General features: G+C 39.0%; 3 protein-coding genes across 6 annotated transcripts; 2 read left to right on the top strand and 1 right to left on the bottom strand.

Moving 5' to 3' along the window:
* Positions 1 to 453: 453 nt before the first annotated feature.
* rnaseh2c (ribonuclease H2, subunit C) lies at positions 454 to 2,672 on the bottom strand. 2 transcript variants are annotated; one of them, XM_008420444.2, is made up of 5 exons: positions 2,566 to 2,672; positions 1,632 to 1,819; positions 1,342 to 1,454; positions 1,100 to 1,219; positions 454 to 759 (listed from the first exon to the last, which is right to left on the bottom strand). In XM_008420444.2, the coding sequence occupies exons 2-5, from the start codon at positions 1,816 to 1,818 to the stop codon at positions 736 to 738; spliced, it is 444 nt and encodes a 147-aa protein (XP_008418666.1). In that variant the 5' UTR covers position 1,819; positions 2,566 to 2,672; the 3' UTR covers positions 454 to 735. The 2 variants fall into 2 exon arrangements, with proteins under 2 accessions (XP_008418666.1, XP_008418667.1); XM_008420445.2 differs by having other exon boundaries at positions 1,665 to 1,819; positions 2,566 to 2,671.
* A 2,374-nt stretch (positions 2,673 to 5,046) lies between these two features.
* Positions 5,047 to 10,536, top strand: LOC103471440 (BSCL2 lipid droplet biogenesis associated, seipin). Of its 3 annotated transcripts, none has more exons than XM_008420447.2 (11): positions 5,047 to 5,251; positions 5,948 to 6,137; positions 6,279 to 6,357; positions 6,685 to 6,828; positions 6,919 to 6,954; positions 8,172 to 8,306; positions 8,422 to 8,519; positions 9,312 to 9,441; positions 9,547 to 9,595; positions 9,683 to 9,863; positions 10,103 to 10,536. In XM_008420447.2, exons 1-10 carry the CDS (start codon positions 5,077 to 5,079, stop codon positions 9,817 to 9,819), a joined length of 1,173 nt encoding a protein of 390 aa, XP_008418669.1. In that variant the 5' UTR covers positions 5,047 to 5,076; the 3' UTR covers positions 9,820 to 9,863; positions 10,103 to 10,536. The 3 variants fall into 3 exon arrangements, with proteins under 3 accessions (XP_008418669.1, XP_008418668.1, XP_008418670.1); XM_008420446.2 differs by having other exon boundaries at positions 5,049 to 5,251; positions 5,948 to 6,206; XM_008420448.1 differs by lacking the exon at positions 5,047 to 5,251 and adding an exon at positions 5,304 to 5,567 and having other exon boundaries at positions 5,948 to 6,206.
* Positions 10,537 to 11,018: 482 nt separating this feature from the next.
* LOC103471443 (inositol-trisphosphate 3-kinase B-like) lies at positions 11,019 to 17,935 on the top strand. Its single transcript, XM_008420452.2, has 8 exons — positions 11,019 to 11,255; positions 11,426 to 12,273; positions 13,098 to 13,182; positions 14,108 to 14,321; positions 15,716 to 15,920; positions 16,002 to 16,103; positions 17,157 to 17,228; positions 17,323 to 17,935. The coding sequence occupies exons 1-8, from the start codon at positions 11,159 to 11,161 to the stop codon at positions 17,545 to 17,547; spliced, it is 1,848 nt and encodes a 615-aa protein (XP_008418674.1). The 5' UTR covers positions 11,019 to 11,158; the 3' UTR covers positions 17,548 to 17,935.
* Positions 17,936 to 17,952: the final 17 nt, after the last annotated feature.

The following is a 17,952-nucleotide window of genomic DNA, read 5'->3' as shown; positions in this document are numbered from 1 at the left end:
AAGATGAAGCTAAAAGTTGGTCACATTTCTGATGCATCTCTTTTCTGTAGGTAAATTTCCGACGGTATTTATTCACTCCATTTTGCCTCGCATTTCATTCTTTGAGTAAATTAAACAAACCATTCCAGGTTTCAGCTGATTCATACTGCAACAGTCAGGACAATCCGTTAACATTTAGATTCACTAAACACCTGCACTTAATGGACCAACATTGGCTCACCTCAGACCGTTTTTCACTACACCCATTTCATGCCTTTAACCGGAGCCAGGAAACCAGATGAAGGGTGGAGTAAAAAATAGGAGGTAATCCACTAAATGTTTGCCTTATCTTAATGTCTTTGTATGTGCCTGATTGAGTCTGTGGAAGTTCTTGTTCTGCACTATTTTAAATGTTTCAAGACACTTTCTATAAAAAAAATGTTGAAATTACAGTAAAACACAAAAAAACCCCAAGAGTTTTAAGCTGATACTTTTAATGGACAACAGCAGTGATCATTTAGAGGGTTTTGTGAGTGCTAATGTCCAATATCTAAATGTCACCTTGTGAATAAATGGTGTTCTGTGGCACAAATGTTTGATTGTTTTACTAATTCACAAAATTCTCTTCAGCCGGTGTTTTGGTTTTCTTCTTATTTACAAAAAAACATTTTATTGCTCTGAGACATGAACACTACATAGATTAAGCAGCAATAAGTGGGCTTTGCTTGTGTCACATGTAATCAGCCTCAAGTGTCTTCAGTCTTCAACTGTCCCATGGATCTATGAAAATACAAAAGATGAGAATCAGCCAACATGCGCAACCTCTTAGATTCAGATTTTATTCCAGAATACATTGATAGAAATGAAGGATTGCTGTCGATTGGGAGTATTTATTACACTCAAGGGTAAGGATCTTTTAAAGTTTGGGAGTTAAATGATTTATATGAAAGGGGTTTTTTTGTCAGAGTGGAATAATATAAAACATAATTTCAGTGTTTTTACAAAAAAATGAGAATTTGGTGTGAATTTTCTTGTGCCCACACAGGCTCAAATATATACATACAACCTCACTAATATTTGAATTATTTTAGTTTCAAAGTGAAGTCCATCAGTGACTCACTGCCTCAGCCAGCTCGGGCCAGTCCATCGCCATCACCACGGTGTCGTCTGAAGTCGGAGGTGTTTCCAGGTTCCAGTAGGTGAGCTTGTCAAACACTGAGGTCACCTTCACCGTCCTGTCCTGTGGACAGAGAGTCATTGGCTTGTATCTGATGTTCTGCCTCACATGGACAGTGGATTTCCACGTTTTCATGAGCCAGAGAGTTGGAGAGGTTTCCGCTGCTGTGGAGAGCACGAGTTTACCTCCTGGTCAGAGCCATGTCTGTCGACCTCCTTCAGAACCAGACCCGTGTAGCCGTCAGGACAGCTGATCTCCTGTCCCTTTAACCCGCGTCCTCTGAATGACACTGTCTTGTCTGCAAATGGACAGATATGTTAGTTACAAACAGCATAAAATAGCACATAATTATGAAGTGGAAGGAAGATTATACATCTTTACTGCTTAGCTAAACTACATCATAAACACTTTCTAAAACATGAAGGAGAAATGTGACTAAAACACAGCAGTATTGTAATTTGTTGACAGGTATTACCGGTAGCAAATACAGGTCTGTCTGTCTTTGTACCTTTCTTGTTTTCTTTTGCTGTTGCAGTGAAATACTGTGAGACCTGGGCGAGCCCATTGTGCTCAATCTCACAGGGCATAAGGTGGACCGGGGCTTTCTCTGCCCGCTTTAGTGAGGACAGCTGGAGACAAGTAACGCTGGCCTTACAGGACATCCTGCAACCAGAAGACAAGAGAGGAGAAATTAACCCTAATTTCTTTTTCAACATGAAGTCATTTCAGGCTTGATTATTGATCAATTTCTAAGCTACATGATCTGTTTCTAATTTTCCATCTACAACATGAAGCTGTGTGGAAAATAAATGCAAAAATCAGGGACAGTTTCAGATTCGGCCTGCAAAACAAAACCAAAAATAAAACCTATCAGTCAGTTTCTCCGAGTCCAGCAGTTTTAAATGTTATTTTCCATTTTGTCTGATGCCTGTTTAAATTTGCAACTTTAATGAGTTAAAACATTCAGCTGTGAGATTTATTCCCTATTTGAAGACATATTTAATTTATGTCACTCTCGCATTGCCATTTTGCACATGTGCAGTTTCAGTACTGTATACGAAGGTGAAAACCATACAGAGCCTATCGGCACAAACACCTCAAACCAACAATAAAGCATGGTGATGAGTTGGGCTTTACTGGAAATGTATCTTTACTCATTCCAGAAATAGTAAACGGGAAAGACCGAATCATTTTAATGATCGACTTTTACGTAAAACCCCTGGAATAAAACGGTGCACTTTCTTCTTTTTTACTATGACTGAGGCTGCTGCTGAGCTGGATCTGATGCTCCGCCTTGGTGAAATACAAAAGCCCACGGCTTATTAAATAAAGACGAAACAATATTTGTTTCACTCAAATATCGCTAAACTGCAATGGAAAAGATTTGTACAAAATAACACAATTATTACCTTCCTTCTGTTTTCCAAATGTAACATAAAATGTAAACATTGGACCGTTTCCTATGGTTTCCGCCAGCTGTCTTCTTCTCTTCACTAAAACATATTTTGGCGCGGTGTTTCGATTCAGGCAGGGGATACTGCCCCCTGCTGGTCTGAGGAGGGATTATTCTCATCTTCTATTGGACCCTGCGGTCGTTAGTTTTTTCCTAATTGTTCCCGTTTAGATTTTAGGTTCAGAGTAGCATCATAACTGCTGTGAATATTACGTGAGGTAAACTAATCACCTAAAGGATAAACTTTTCTTAGACTACTGCACTGTACTAACATCCCTGATTTTCTTGATTTCCGCTTCCAAATCTCCAGACATTTTTATTTGCAATATTTTAGAATGATTACATGTTTTTGAGGGACTTTAAAGTTCTGATTTTCCAGCTTCTCATCCATTTGTTTGTCCGTTTTCAGAAAAATATTAATAAGACTTCATACCTCAGCAGACCATGTGTTTGCTTATGCGAAAAAAACAACACATCAAATTCCAGTTTTAAATTAAATCTTTAGGCAAGGCAAGTTTAGTTGTTGAGCATCATTTGCACAAAGTGCTTTAAGAGGAAAATAAATGAATATAAACAAATACAAAGGAATTAATTTAACATAAAAAATACACAATGAAAATTTAAAAGCAAATAGCTAAGATATGATTAAAAATCTGACATAAACAATGTCATGTGTTATGGATGTTTTGTATGGACAGGCATTTTATTTGAAAATAGTTGCATGTCATCAACATTAAACCCAGATCAAAGTTTGTGATGAATTGCAATTAAGATGTATATTACTGAAAAACTTTAGGTTCTTTTTTTACCCATGGCAAGTCAAAGACAGTTTCTTCTCTAGAAGAGAAAAATTACAGTTGTATGCTTCATGATTAATTTTAAGGATTAGTCAGTCCTCTTGTGCACTCCACAAACTGCGGTCAGGTTCAGGTGCAAGGAGTGGATAGATAATTGAAAAAGCAGCCAAAGTTAGTTCAGAAGACTCAGAAAATGTATATAAGTATTAAAAGAACATAATTTGCAAGATGGTCTAAAACCCTCTTCTAAGAAAAAAACTAAAATTCCCCCAAAGGTTAAGGACAAAGCTTCTTTTCTTTGTGTTACTTGCCAGAGGGAGTGTAACAAACTAACTGTGCAAAGTGCCAACATTTCCTTGGGTCTCTATGTCATAATATTACTAAAAAACGTTGTTCTGTTGGGGTTTTTTTTACAGCTCCCCCATCAAATTAATCAACTGGAGCATAAGACAAGGTTCCTCACAGGATCTGGATTATACCGTGCAGCCATCTGGCATGACTGCAACTTCTAACTATTCCAGTCAGGGATCTATGTCTGAATTGAGGGATCTTACATCAAACTGAACTTATCGGATTTGTACTGAAAAGAACTGAACAAAACCAAAATACACTAAATATGTTGAATCAGGTGTATTCAGATGTGTTCCGCGACTTTATGTATTTCAGTTTCTACACACCTGAGTCAAATAATTAGGTTGTTAGCAAGACTCTGGAGAACTTGACAGCATATGAGGAACTAATTCAGCCGTTTGATTCATGTGTGTTGGACCAGGCAGGCACACATATAAAAGTTGCAGGACACCAGCTTGAGAACTGAAGTTGAAGACTGTTCCATTAAACCAAACTAATTATTCTTTTTCCTTTTTTTATGGTGGTATTAAACCAAACTATATGATAGTGAACTACAAATTACTGAACTGGTCTGCAAACTAAGCTGAGGTCATCTATACTGTGCTATGTTAAGCTGAACTGAACTGAACCGTACTGCCTGAAGTGAACTGAACCAAACTGAACTGAACTTATTGACATTAACTTGAACTAAGCTGAACTTTACTCTACTGAACTGAAATGAATGATGCTCATTTGAAACTGAATTGTGAACTGGTGAACATAACTAAGTTAAAATTTACTAAACTGAACTGATCAGAACTAAGCTGAACTGAACTTCACTGTAGGGAACTGAACTTTGAACTAAATTATAATAAATGTGCACAGTAAAGAACTGAAGTAAACATTATTTACTGAACTGATTCAAATCAAACTGAACTGTATCACTGTATTGAAAAGAGAAACTAATGTAACACGGATAAAAGGAATCAGCCTAAAAACAGAGCAAATTAAAAAGGATTTGCTTTGGAGTGAATAATTACTGGATTGAATGCAGGTGAGAGAACGAGGAGCAGAACAGGTGATCAGATGGCAACGAGAGAAAAAAGTCAGAAAAGCAAACAGAAATCAAAATCAGATAAAGGGAATAAAACAATCATGGACCAAAAGATAAAATCATTTAATATTACATATAAAAATGCAGAAAACATCATAATATACATATATTTGTGTGTATAAAAAAGGTGTAAAATTAAGAAATATTGATAAAAATTAAATGCAGTCATGAAAAAATGTAGATGAAATTATGTTTTGTGTCTGTTCCAGCTCTTGATCTCGGTTAGATGAAACATATCTTCATGTGGGCTTGGCTAAACTTCATCCAATGGCAGATTTTTAAAACCCTGATGATAAGACATGTAAAGGAGTTGTTTCTGCATTTCACCAAGATCACTGCAGACAGAGAGACTTCAGGGAGCGATTTCCTAACAACTCTCAGTCGGCCAACAGGAGCCAGAGGTGAGTTTCTAAAGGAAGGGAGAGGACAGCTGCAGGGCTTCTGCTGCTGCTGCTTACCCAATAGATAAATGTTTTTACAGCTTTGAGTTTAAAGGGAACAGCATCAGGAACTTAAAGTGTTGACTTCATAAGAATTTCTAACTCTTTTAGAAACTGTATCCAACTAAAGTTAATAAAACTTAAGACTGACACGCGAACTTTAAAATACATCAGTTTCAAAAACGGTTTTAACTCTGCTCATTACAGTCCAAAGCCGTTTCAGGCTTTACTTTTACATATGTTTGTTTAACTCTTTACTGTTTAAACAGGCTTTATGGTGAGCATTTTTCATTGTGTGTTATTTAATCTTATTTATTGGCTGAATTGTTATTTACTGGTTTTCTGTGCAGCGTTTTGTGATAGTTTGACACAGTTTGAAGTCACCTGATGTGAACGGGCCCACATTGTGACTCAGATTGGACTCGGTGGTTTTTGCTGATCTCATTTCCTTGAATTTTAAAGCTTGTGCCCTTCATTTGTAATTTCATTTGCTACACTTTTTTTGTTTTCTGGTTCATGTGCAATGCTTTCTGTCCTAATTTCCAAGAAAATCTGGAAAAGTTCAGACATTTTGAATATTCAATGTCACTTAATGTTTACTGGATAATTTGGGTTTCTTCCAGTTAAATCAGTTTGCCAAAATATCCTGTTTTTCAGGTGCTATGGATCAGAAAAGCCACCTGTCCTCAGAGGAAGAAGTTGGAGAACCTTCAGTCATCATCAGTCAGGTTCTGCTGCGGTTCCAGCATGCAATCATCCTGTGGTTTTCCAGGGCAAGGCGCAGACTCCTGCAGGGGTTCACTGTGTTCTCCACGGTGCTTCTGCTCCTCTGGATCGCAGCGTTTTTGTACGGGACCTTCTACTACTCCTACATGCCCAAAGCGGCTTTTTCTGCACCGGTGTACTATTACTACAGGTGGGTGCACTGGGTTTGGTGTGGCACAGAAAAGACGCAAGCTTCTTGTTCAAATTTCTTTTCTTATCACAGGACAGACTGCGAATTGTCATCAGCTTTCTGGTGCTCTTATCCTGTGGCCAACGTCTCTTTGATGAGAAATAGGAAAAATGTATGTACACAAAATGACCATCTGTAGCATTTCTTGCAGTGCCATCCACATCTTGAAATTTTCCATCTTTTGTTATGTGACAACCACAACCTTCAATGTGTTTTTGTTTTGTGAAAATGCAACAAAAAGTAGTGAATAAACGCGAAGCAAGCTGCACAGTGGTGCAGTTTGCAGCGCTTGTTGTCTTGCAGTAAATAGGCCTTGGGTTTGAATCCCAGCCTGGGGTCTTCCTGCACAGAGTTGAAACGTTTTGGTTCTGCTCAACTCTGGTTAACCCAAATAGTTACCAATTTGTGGAATTTATCCTAAGGTTATCATCTCTTGCAGGCGCTGACATTTGGCCAGGTGTATCGGATGTATTTGCAGCTGGAGATGCCCGACTCACCAACCAATCATGAGGTGGGAATGTTCATGATCAAAACGACATGCTTCTCTCAGGATGGAGGCCAAGTGGCTTCCTCTGCTCGCACTGTAAGCTTCCCTCACTTCAATTTTCAAACACACTTTCTGCTTGAAAATGATCACTTTCTGCAGTGAATCTCAAAGCGCTGTGTTTCTCAGGCAAGCCAGCTGCAGAAGGCCTCCAGCTCTCGCTTTGTGAGTACAGCACTGACGCATAGTAACCGAGTTAGATGAGTTCGACTTGTGCCTATGAAATCACAGATGCTGGCATCTTTATCCTTTTTATCTCCAGAAGTTTAATTTAATTTCCCTCCACTATGGACTATGACCCGGGATATGATAATTAAAAAAACAAGCTGAACTGTATTATACAAAAGATTGATTTGAGGATAAGTAATAAATGATGTGCAGTGGAAAGCTTTTAAGACGTCCACAGCTTTCTCTGCATTTTGCTTCCAATCAACGAGATTTTCTTATCTTTTAAAGAAGTGCTGATCAATTATTACAGTTTTTCTCAAAGTCTTTCAAAACTTCATCCCTTTTCTTTTGTTGAATTCAGGAAAAGTGCATAAAGTAAAATTGCATAACATTTTAATAAAGTGATTCAAAAAGATGGATTTGATTAAAAACCAGGCATTATCCACTGAAGAATGATGCATCTCTCAGGACTGATGTTTTCACTTTTGTCCTTCACTTCTCAATTCTCATCATTTTTTTTAAAGCCATTGTTAGGAGGAAACTAAATTGTAAGTAATTGGTGAGGTTTAAAGTTTTCCACATTCATTCTGGACGGCATCATGCGAGATCTTCCCTGCTAGCATTCATTAAACTGATCATGTTTAATAAACAATCAGCTTTGTTTGATTTTTACTGCTGGGCAAACTGATACTCCTTTATATGTGCCAGACACATTTACTGACACTCCTGGTAGAAATGTGTAAAAAGTCTTAAAATTAATTCATCCTGTTCTTGCAGCAGAATAATCTCACACTGGACAATCTACTGTAATCCTTAATTTGTGTCCATGTCTGTTTATGTGGAAACAGTCTTTCTAGCAGAATGTCTCCACAGGTAAACTCGCTGTTTGAGAGTTGCAGTAAATTGCATCTTAAAACTTAACCATATGAGAATCTTGAAATGTTATGAGAGAAAACAACTTTTTCCATTCTATCCTCAAAACAACTCGACGGGAGCTTTAAGTGAAACTGTTTTCTTTAGTCAGACAGAACCAAAGCTGAATCTCATTTCACCCCTGGTGTTTGTTTTTGTCTTTTTTTTTGGTTCCTGACTGAGTCTTTCTGCACAAGAATCATTTAAAACTTCCCATTTTAGGGCTTTTTACACGACTTTACCAGGGTTCTGATATATTTGCCAGCGCTTGTGTACAAAGTGTGTTGTTCCGCTGTGTTTAGGGAATGCTGAGGTACCGATCTGACCTGCTGAACACTCTGGGAACGCTCCTCTTTCTCCCTGCATTTCTGAGCGGAGCAGCCGAGCAGAAGCAGGTTGTAGAGGTGGAGCTCTTCTCAGAGTTCACAGACGACCCGGTGAGTAACGGACAGATTTTTTTTTTTTAAGTGGAGATATTTTTGCTTGAGAAGAGGATTTCTACAGTTTCTGCAAATGAACATGCTTCATTGTGCTTCCTTTGTTTGTGCTCAGTACGCTCCATCGGTCATGGCTGTCATTGAGATCCTGTCCAGCAAAGTCCAGATCTACTCATCCCATCTGTTTGTGCACGCCCATTTCACTGGCTTGAGGTGAGACTGACAGCCAACGCATTCCTGCACAGAATCCTTCATTTCTGATGTTGTACGTGAAAGAGTTTGGTTTGCAGCTGGCTGAACATAAACCAGCTCTAATGAGATTCACATCTCTGTAAAAGTTCCATTTTCATCTGGTCAGACTCCTCACTGCTGAATCACTTTAGGTGTCTTTTAATTTTGTGACTTCTTGGTTAAGTTGTTGATGAGCTCCTGGAGTAATTTTGTTCTACCAACAACTCCTGGGAAGGTTTACAACTGTTTCATGTTTTTTTTTTTTTTCATGTTTTATCCTTTAGTGAATGAAAAATTTAGTCTTAGAAATGACCAGATCTACAAATACTAGTTTCTTCAAAGGATGATGTGTTGCTTTTCTTCCTGTTCCTGTCAGAGACGTTTTATTAAAGTGATTTCTTGATTCTATGAGCCAAAAATCACTCAATAAATAGGCTATTAAATTTAACTGAGTTAAAAGAAGTTTACATCCTGATTTCACAAGGAGGGACATTTCTTCATATAAATCCAGATTTGTTTTGGTAGCTTTATTTACCTTGTTAATTGAAATTGTTGTTTGAAATCTGAATTGTGTACTTATTCAGGTTATCCTTGTCTAATCTTTGCAACTCAAAGGTAAAAAAGAGGAACCTCTTTTCACTGCTCTGTAAATCCTTCTATAATGATTGACATAAGGTGATTATCTCTTCACCTCCCTCTTTAGGGATAGATGGAGCAGACTGTAAACGCTGATTGTTTTTAAAATCCTCTATTTCTATTTGTCTCTTTTCTCAGATATTTGCTGTTCTACTACCCCGTCCTGTCAGCCCTTTTCGGTGTTGCGACTAACTTCACCTTCCTCAGCTTCATCTTCCTCCTGAGCTACATGGGGCAGCTGTTGAGGCTGCCTCAGAAACCAGAGCAGGTGAGGGGAAACTTTAAACCAGACAGAGTCAAGGGAGCAGGTCTGCAGCCTTGAAATATGTTGCTGTGTATTTTCTGTCATCTACCTCTGAGGTCTGTTTTACAGATCACTGCAGATGAACTCCAGCCACTGGATGAAAAGGATCTCAGTGCAGGTGCAAAGAAATTCAATATTCTGGCACAAACACGAGTAGCTTTAATTTTCAGTCTGATCTTTACTGATGGCATAAATTCGTCTGCAGACGCTGCAGAGCGGCTGGGTCCTCTGCAAACTGATCCAACAGACATGAGTGGGGAAGAGCGCCACCTGGAGTGTTCCAACACAGACATGCAGAACGGACACACAGAGGGTGATGTGAACCAGTCTGAGGCAGCCTGATGTGTTTATTGAAAGAAAACTATAGTCTGGAGATTTAAGTAAAGGTATCATAATTGAACACTGAACTGTAATTTGAAATGTTTTTTGGGGGGGATCATATACTCTAAATCCCGTGTACAGATTGCATTGTAACTTCAGAACATTTTTTATGTTTTGAAGTTACTCTCTGTAAGTAACTCATTTTTGTTGTGATTTATGAAATGAATTTGGAAATGAGGGGGGAAAAAATCCTAATATTTAGAAAACGGTTCCTAAACATTTTAATGTTTAAAATTATTTCCAGATTCAACATTTTAGAGTCCCCTGTCAATGTTTCAGCTCAGGCTTCAAATGGGAGACCTGGAGACAAAGGATGGATGGATGAGCTGATGGATGGATGAATTGATTTATGGTTGAAGGAACAAATTAAAATGGACATGTGGGCGGATAGATGGATGCATGGTTGACTTGATTTTCCTGACTGAAGGAACAAAACAAAATGGATGGGTGGATAAATGTTTTGTCAAACCTAAACATGCATGAAATTGAGAAAGGAACTAGATTACAGTTAAAAAATATCAATATTTTTAATTCTCTGTTATCCCAAACCTACCCAGATTGCATTAACTTTTAAATCCCTTACCAGTGCAGGAACCCTGAGTTGTAACTGAACTTAAACTGTTGCCTCAGTTTCCACGTTGTTGTTGTTGTGTATCACAATAAAAAGGTTTTACTGCAGAAAAGTTTCTCTTTTTTTTCCTGTTTGTTTTTTGTGCCCTTTTCTACATAAAACCTGTAACATGAGAGAAACAGCTCAAGGCAGAGCTCAGTACAACTTTAACTAAGAATTTGCTGTAACTTAATTCCTGCACAGCAGCATCAGTTTCGGGCCATTCATTTGTCTACAGTTTGTGCTATGGATTATCATCTTGATGCATGAAAGGCTTCATTTTGAAACCTCCATCACATACAAATGTCAGTTTAGGCTTCGCTGGTATTCCAAATTCATTCAATTTTGTCTATGTAAACAAGCTTTCCTGTCACAGAAGCAACAGAAAAGTGATAAAACCTTGATGTTTTATATTTAGCAGTGGCTCTTTAATCTTTGCCAATCAGATGACTTTTCTCTTTCAGTTGTTTCCAGTTATACATTAAAAGCAACTTATTTTCACTAAGCGATTGTGTAATCTCTATCTAACGAGGACTGTTGGTGTGGCTGGTGTGATAAAAGTGGAGGGAGGACATGGCACTCCACACTGCCTGGCTCCGTCATTCCTGGATGTCATCCTGCCCTGAGGTGCTGTTGGCTGAGCTTCATCATCCAGCCCAGAGTCAAGCTTTGGAAACATAACGTCACCACATGCAAACTGTGGTTCCAGCGGAGAGAATGAGAGCGGAACGTAACTCTGCATCGGGCACAAGGCTTTGCTTCTCTGTGAATTCAACGCTAGATACAGGTAAGGGGAGTCCTGCAGCTACATGAGGATTTATTCAGCAGTTTGTATCATTTTAAGCAAAGTTTTAAAACAGTTTTTCTGCTTCTATTTTTATTGTACACTTGCAAATGCATTTCCTGAGTCGTATTCAAAACTGTAGCTCTCTTGTAAACGTTTCCCTGTTGTGCAAGCACATGTTGTATCCATGGAGCAGAATCGCCATCTTTGCTCCAGTGGGGAAACAAACATGGATACAGGAGAGGATCTGTCTTGCTTAAAGATGGAGGGGATCAAGGTGGAAGATTCTGACTCATGCACCGGACTCTCAGATGAGACACACCGACATCTGACAATCAGTGATGGGCCGTCCATTAGCTGCACTAAAGCCAGAGGCAAGTTTAGGCCAAGGCTCCTGGCTACCAAAAGCTTCCCCCCTTACAGTCAGTGCATCGGTGGACTGGGAGAAGACGAGGACTGGGACAGATATCTTGACTCAGACTCGCCCACTGCTTGCCAGTCGAATGCAAAGGAAGAGAAACCTGTAGCTTATGAGGCGGACGACACTGCAAAGTATTCCCGGGATGTTCTCAGAGCCAAATGGAAGTCGAGGAGGAAAGAGAAATTAGGAGGCAGCTTCGACGTTGGCACAGACGGCTGCGATAGATGGAGGCTGAGTGGGAAGAGGAGGGTGGAGAACAGTGGAATACAAGGAGAACACTGCGACGAGGACGAGGGGAAACCCCGGAGAGGCAAAAGCTCCAGTCTGAAGAGAGGTGGGAGCAGTGTGGAGAAGGAAGACGGGAAACCTTCTCCCACCTCTGCAGCTCACGAGAACAGCAGCAGTTTGGAGGACCCCGGGGGGCAGAGCCGGGAGGATGATGAGGTGATGGAGCCCTCAAGTCATCGGCATCCAATCCTCTCCAAGCTGTTGCATTCCTCCACCTCCTCGTCCTGTTCCTCTATCAACCTCTCATCAGAGAGTGATGAGGTCTTCAGCGACCTAGATGACGTCGTGTCTAAAAGAAAAACCTTCAAGAAGGTCAGAACACCTCATCCAGCAAACACTAATTCACGTTTTTCTGCACATTTTTAGGCATTTGTCCTGTTCATTACTCTGTTACATCTGTCTGCTCTGGTTTTCCATGGAAAAGAAATAAAACCATGTTTCTCAACTGTTCTTTGCGCCTGTGGTCCAGCTGATTTGCATGGGCTTGAAAGAGGACTTTGACATAGTCAGATTTGAATGGCGTTTGCATGGAAGCCTGCTGCTTCTGCAACAGATATGAGTAAAGGGAGGAGCAAACAGTGGGAGGACGACTAGAAAGTAGATGTTTCTCTGGCTTCAGTGTGTTTGAACTGTCAAGCGCTAAAGAAAAGTCATTAGTAGCAGGACTCTGGGTGATTAGGTTTACACTGCTTCAAATAAGCATTCTTCATCACTTAGAATAAAAACTAGAATAGGTTTAGTAGAATATAGATGCTTCTAAACAAGCAACGAAAACTGAAACCTTGTTTTCATGTTGCCTCAGTGTCTCTACTGAGCATGCTCAAATCTGCTATAGCTGTTTTTCAGTTCTTCTGTGCCACGTCTCAGTCTGGTAGCAGCTGTTTTGTGTATATACAAAGTAGATCTTAAGTTTACAGCTATGCTCTGTTGGGAGACAAAAAACAGGCATACATTTAACACTTCTCATTCTCCCAGACTTTCACAGAATATTTTCAATAAATAATGCTAAGAAATTCCCATCCTGGAATAAAAACAGAAATGAAAATTTACAAAACCTTCAGATAAAATGTCAGCCTCATGATTCCAATGCATCTCTTACATGAACCAATTTTATTTTCCCTTTGATTGTCCCTCAGAGTCGCACATGGAAAACCTTCCTGACCATGATGCACTGGTCACTCAAGCGACAGAGCTCCTGGGTTCAGCTAGCTGGACATCAAGGCATGTTTTCATACTTCACTTTTTCACTCTTTCACGTGTTGCAAACACAAACTTAAATTTATTTTAATGCCTAATTGAAAAGAAAACGTAAACATAGTATTCTCATTTTTGTAGAAAGTATAAAATATTGTGTATTTGTATTCAACCCCACTAGTCAATAGTTTTGTTGAACAATTTCTCTATCAACTTTGCATGTCTAAAGCCTAAACCATCTTCCATTTTAAAATTCCAACTATGTCAGATTAGATTGAGCCTTCCCATTTCAGCACGTTTACATTGACCAAAACCATCCCGACCTAAACCATCCCATTGCTGTACGTTTAGGGTCATTGTTCTGTCCAGTCTCAAACAGCTCTGAATTTATCTACGCTCATCTGTCTCCATAGCATAATCATTCCACCATCATAGATGGCATTTCTGTGGAATAAACAGTTACAGGATCTATGCATCTCCTCCAAAGTTATCACTGGCTTCTTGGCTGCTTTTCCTAAATCTTGCTCTCTTTGCTAACCCTGTCAGTTTAGGTAGATGGTCATGTGTGAGTTAGCAGGTGTGCCAGACTCTTCCCATTTATTTGATGGATCAAACAGAGCTGTGTGAGATGCTGCTTTAGTTGTTCTTCTCTGCTGTGTCGTTGGTCTTCATGATGCTGTTTGCTTGCTGATGTTCTCCACCAAACCTCTGAGGCCTTAACATTTATCACTTTGCATTAGTTTTTCCCACATAAAATACTAATGACATTCCCTGGCAGTTTGTGACTGTAAAATGAGAAAGACACTGCTAGTTGTTGGATGTGAATCACTTCATGCCCATTATAAAATGTCTTTATTTAAATAATTGTGTAATTAAATTGAGTAGATCAAGATTTATTGTCTCCTAAATATTTTACTGCTTCTTGTATCTTACCATGTTCTTCTGGTACCAGGTAATTTTCAAGTTAGTAAAGGAGGGGAGGTGCTGAAGCTGTACAGTGAACTGGAGGCGAAGTGTCTGGACAGCCTGATGAGAGATCCGCTGAGGCCCTTCGTCCCGCAGTACTATGGTTTGGTCACCAGAGGGGAGCACTGCTACATCCGCCTGGAGGACTTGCTCAACGGTCTGAGGAGGCCTGTTATCATGGACTGCAAGATGGGAGTCAGGTATGGGTTTTCTCTGACCTTTTAACTGACTGAAGAAGATTTAAAAACAAGGAGATAGTTTGTTTCTTTTAAAAGTAGACTTTAACTTAATGTTTTGAAAAGTTAAGCTCGCTATATTACTTTCGGGGATAATTAATTTTCTTCCCATTCCAGTAGAGCTCTTGCTGGAATTTTTGTTAATAAAACGTGTTGTATTTACTAGAAAATGAGTTTATTTCTGTTTTTATGCTAACCAAATAGTCAGTTTATGATTTTAAATGACTTTATGCCGAAAATCAACTGATTTGAAACATAAGCGCATGATTGAAATGTTATGCGAGTATGGATGGATGCATGTTGAGAAGAAGCTGCTTATCCCTGCAGCAGACTCAGAGATCTGAGTAGAGGAAGAGGAGAGTGAATGACACCTGGTGAGTATTTGGATCTGGTCTTTTGGTAAGTTACCAAAGGAACGAAGTTGATCCTGGATTGGTTTAAGCTGAAGGAACTAAGACGGATATTTTGGCATGAGTGCTTTTTCTTTTTGACTTGGATTACCTGAAGGTGTATTGCAAGGGTGGACAGTCAGGTGAGTTATAGTTGCACAAAAGGAGAAGAAGGATCCGCGGGGAAATTGTGAGAGAAGATTTGTAATTCAGGTAAGTATTTTAGAGCTATATGGCTCTAAAGATTGATATCTAAAAATTTGTTCCTGTCAACCTCAGATTGTATAATTAATCTGTTAAACTGAATGTCTATTCTTTTAAATATATGTTCCAGGTATTTGATTCCTTTACACATCCAATGTTTTTATATTATTTTGTTGTAGGATGTCAAGGTTGTTCCAGATAAGTGTACGTTTTCATGGATTAAGTGAAGATGTCATTTTAGAAACTCCCACCATGCAGTCAAAGAGGAGCAGATATTAATATTTTTAAAGAATACATGTCATTTTATATTTGAGCTAATGAATAGCGGGTTCAAAATCTTTGTTGTTTCATAGAGTTTGTTTTACATCTAGGATTCATACAGGAGGCCTGCTGGATAAAAAGTAATGATGGAAACTCTAGTTCTCCTTTATCTTTGGTCTTCTTTAATACATCTTTTTAACATAACTTAAAAATAATTACTGTAGCTTGCAGCTCCACAAAACCAGTAGCTTTCCACAAATCTAATACTTTCATTAGCTTCTTTAGTTCAGATGAAACATGCAAACTTACAACCCTGCATCTGAAGACGAAGCTATATATGGAAATGCAATAAGCAAAAACCAAAACTTTTGATTTCTTCCTATGAAGCAGATCTAAACAACTTTTCCTTAAATCTGTGAAGGATGGAAGTAGATTGAATTTCCGAAATGGTGCAAATTAAGGGCTTACTACCAGGATGTATTATGTGAGCATTTTCTCTTTCAGGACATTCCAGGAGGAGGAACTGGTCAAAGCCCGAACGAAGCCCAATTCGAGGAGCGACATGTACCAGAAGATGGTGAAAGTCGACCCATCAGCACCAACAGCCGAGGAACACGAACAGAAAGGAGTGACAAAATGGCGCTACCTACAGTGGAGGGACACAACCAGCTCCACATCCACCCTGGGCTTCAGGATTGAGGGCATCATGGTATGAGAGAGAAATGCTCAGTTCTAGCATTTCATTACAAACGATGACGTCCAACCGTGCAAAATGATTGCTGATTTGCAGATGGAGGATGGAAGTGTCCAACGGGATTTTAGAAAAATTCACTCCTTGACTCAGATCACAGAAGCGTTACTCTACTTCACCAGGAGCCAACTGGACACTCTGGTCAGTCACAGTCACACTGTAGCAGTGGAAAATATACCCTTGAATCAGATGACAACTGGAGAAGATTTTATTTAAATCAGATTTTATTTAAATCTGAACCAAATACAACCATTGTTAAGCTGTCAGAAGACCCATTTGAAGCTGCAACAACATGCTGCATGCAGAGATTTTCACTTAAAGTTTTAGAGGAAAACATGCAGGAGAAAAGTTTTTTAAAAGTTTGAAATTATTACCTAATTTGTTTCTGTTGGCTGAAGATGTTTTTCACATTCAGTCAGATTACAAGTACAGGCTTCAATGTAATTCATAATTTTTTTATGTGATATAGCAAAACAACAAACACAAAAGATGATCACCTTCCAACCCTAAATATGCAACCAAATGACAATCCAATGGTTTGGATTAAATAATATATCTGTGTTAGAACAACCCAGTAACTTTAGACTTGAATCCAATTGGAAAGCTGTAATGAAACAAGAACATTGTTGCTCACATCTCCATCCAGTCTGATTGAGATCAGGTCATTTTGCAATACCAAAGATGTGCAGCTGTAATTGGAGTGAAAGGTTGTTATACGAATGATTAAAACAAGACAAATTAATACAAAACCATTTGCAGATTTTCATATTCAACACTTCTAGAAAAAGAAAAAACATTTCTCACTTTGGCTCTAAATTTTAAATTACTTTGTGTTGGTGTGTTTCATAGAATCAAAATAAAACCCATTACAGTTATAATGTAACAGAATTTTAAAGTTCAATGGGTATAGATACTTTTGCGAGGCTCTATAAATGGCTTATCAAACAAAATAAATATTTTGAAATTGGTTACATACTTGACCTTTTCTTATCATTTTGGCTGCTTTTAGTTCATTTTTAACCAGCAAAATTTGGGGAAGCCTGGAGAATTGTTGGTGAAACATGGCAATAAATTCTGGCTATTTGGAGGAAAGGTTTTAACCTCACATGTACATTCTTTGCACTTTGAGTTTAATCATATATTGCCCTGTGATATTTGTGAAGCACATATATTCGTGTTTATGTGTGTTCTCAGAACGCGTACCACTCCAGGCTCGTGGACCTGAAAGATGCACTCAGGAGTTCAGAGTTCTTTCGAAAACATGAGGTTTGTAAACGGAGAGAAATGAAATCCACATACCAGTCCTGTTTTGCTTTGTCCTCATAGCCGTTCACTGAATCTCTTATTTCCTGAATCTCAGGTTATTGGCAGCTCACTCCTCTTTGTACACGACCACAGCAAGGCCAGTGTTTGGATGATAGACTTTGGGAAGACGATGCCTCTTCCTGACTCGAAGGAGGTCCAGCACGGCATCCCTTGGGTTGAGGGGAACAGGGAGGACGGCTACCTGATCGGTCTGACCTCCATCCTCACGGCTCTGAGCCAGGCCATCAGCCTGGCCGAGGGGCAACAGGAGGGCAGCTGAGTGGGAACATGGAAAGTGTGAAACATGAAGTTCTCAGAGTGTCTGTGACACCAGCACCTGGATTCAGGGATGAAGCAAGAACGATGGCTGCTTCAATGAAGCTGACATTCAAAGACATATGAAGTGGAAGCTAGTCTTGCTTATTGTACATCTGGTATGTACATACGCCAACAGTTTGAAGGGTTTTTAAAAAAATAAAGAATAAAGTTATTTCGTGTGTGTTTTTGTATTGCATGTTATATTTAAATGTTATGTATCTCTAAGAACGAGATTGCGCACAACCTCATGTTCTGCCTGTTTTAAGTCAGTACATGTTTGTATGTTTAGTGGTAGCTGTGCTTTTTGATAAAGAACTGATGAAACGCACATGTCGCTTTTCATGATCTATGAAAAAAAAAAAAAAAA

The sequence above is a fragment of the Poecilia reticulata genome, linkage group LG10, assembly GCF_000633615.1.
Source record: "Poecilia reticulata strain Guanapo linkage group LG10, Guppy_female_1.0+MT, whole genome shotgun sequence".
In the NCBI taxonomy this organism is placed as follows: domain Eukaryota; kingdom Metazoa; phylum Chordata; class Actinopteri; order Cyprinodontiformes; family Poeciliidae; genus Poecilia; species Poecilia reticulata.
This window is presented reverse-complemented; position numbering and strand designations above follow the sequence as displayed.

Bases quoted from the DNA above. Each gene is read 5' to 3' on its own strand.
- rnaseh2c (XM_008420444.2), bottom strand. From the start codon at position 1,818: ATGTCCTGTAAGGCCAGCGTTACTTGTCTCCAGCTGTCCTCACTAAAG. The intron at 1,220-1,341 runs GTAAACTCGTGC...CTCTGTCCACAG, and splicing joins GACATGGCTCTGACCAGGAG to GACAGGACGGTGAAGGTGAC. The intron at 760-1,099 runs GTGAGTCACTGA...GTATTTTCATAG, and splicing joins GGCCCGAGCTGGCTGAGGCA to ATCCATGGGACAGTTGAAGA.
- LOC103471440 (XM_008420446.2), top strand. From the start codon at position 5,077: ATGAAACATATCTTCATGTGGGCTTGGCTAAACTTCATCCAATGGCAG. The intron at 5,252-5,947 runs GTGAGTTTCTAA...CCTGTTTTTCAG, and splicing joins TCGGCCAACAGGAGCCAGAG to GTGCTATGGATCAGAAAAGC. The intron at 8,520-9,311 runs GTGAGACTGACA...CTCTTTTCTCAG, and splicing joins GCCCATTTCACTGGCTTGAG to ATATTTGCTGTTCTACTACC.
- LOC103471443 (XM_008420452.2), top strand. From the start codon at position 11,159: ATGCAAACTGTGGTTCCAGCGGAGAGAATGAGAGCGGAACGTAACTCT. The intron at 14,322-15,715 runs GTATGGGTTTTC...TTTCTCTTTCAG, and splicing joins GACTGCAAGATGGGAGTCAG to GACATTCCAGGAGGAGGAAC. The intron at 15,921-16,001 runs GTATGAGAGAGA...GCTGATTTGCAG, and splicing joins TCAGGATTGAGGGCATCATG to ATGGAGGATGGAAGTGTCCA.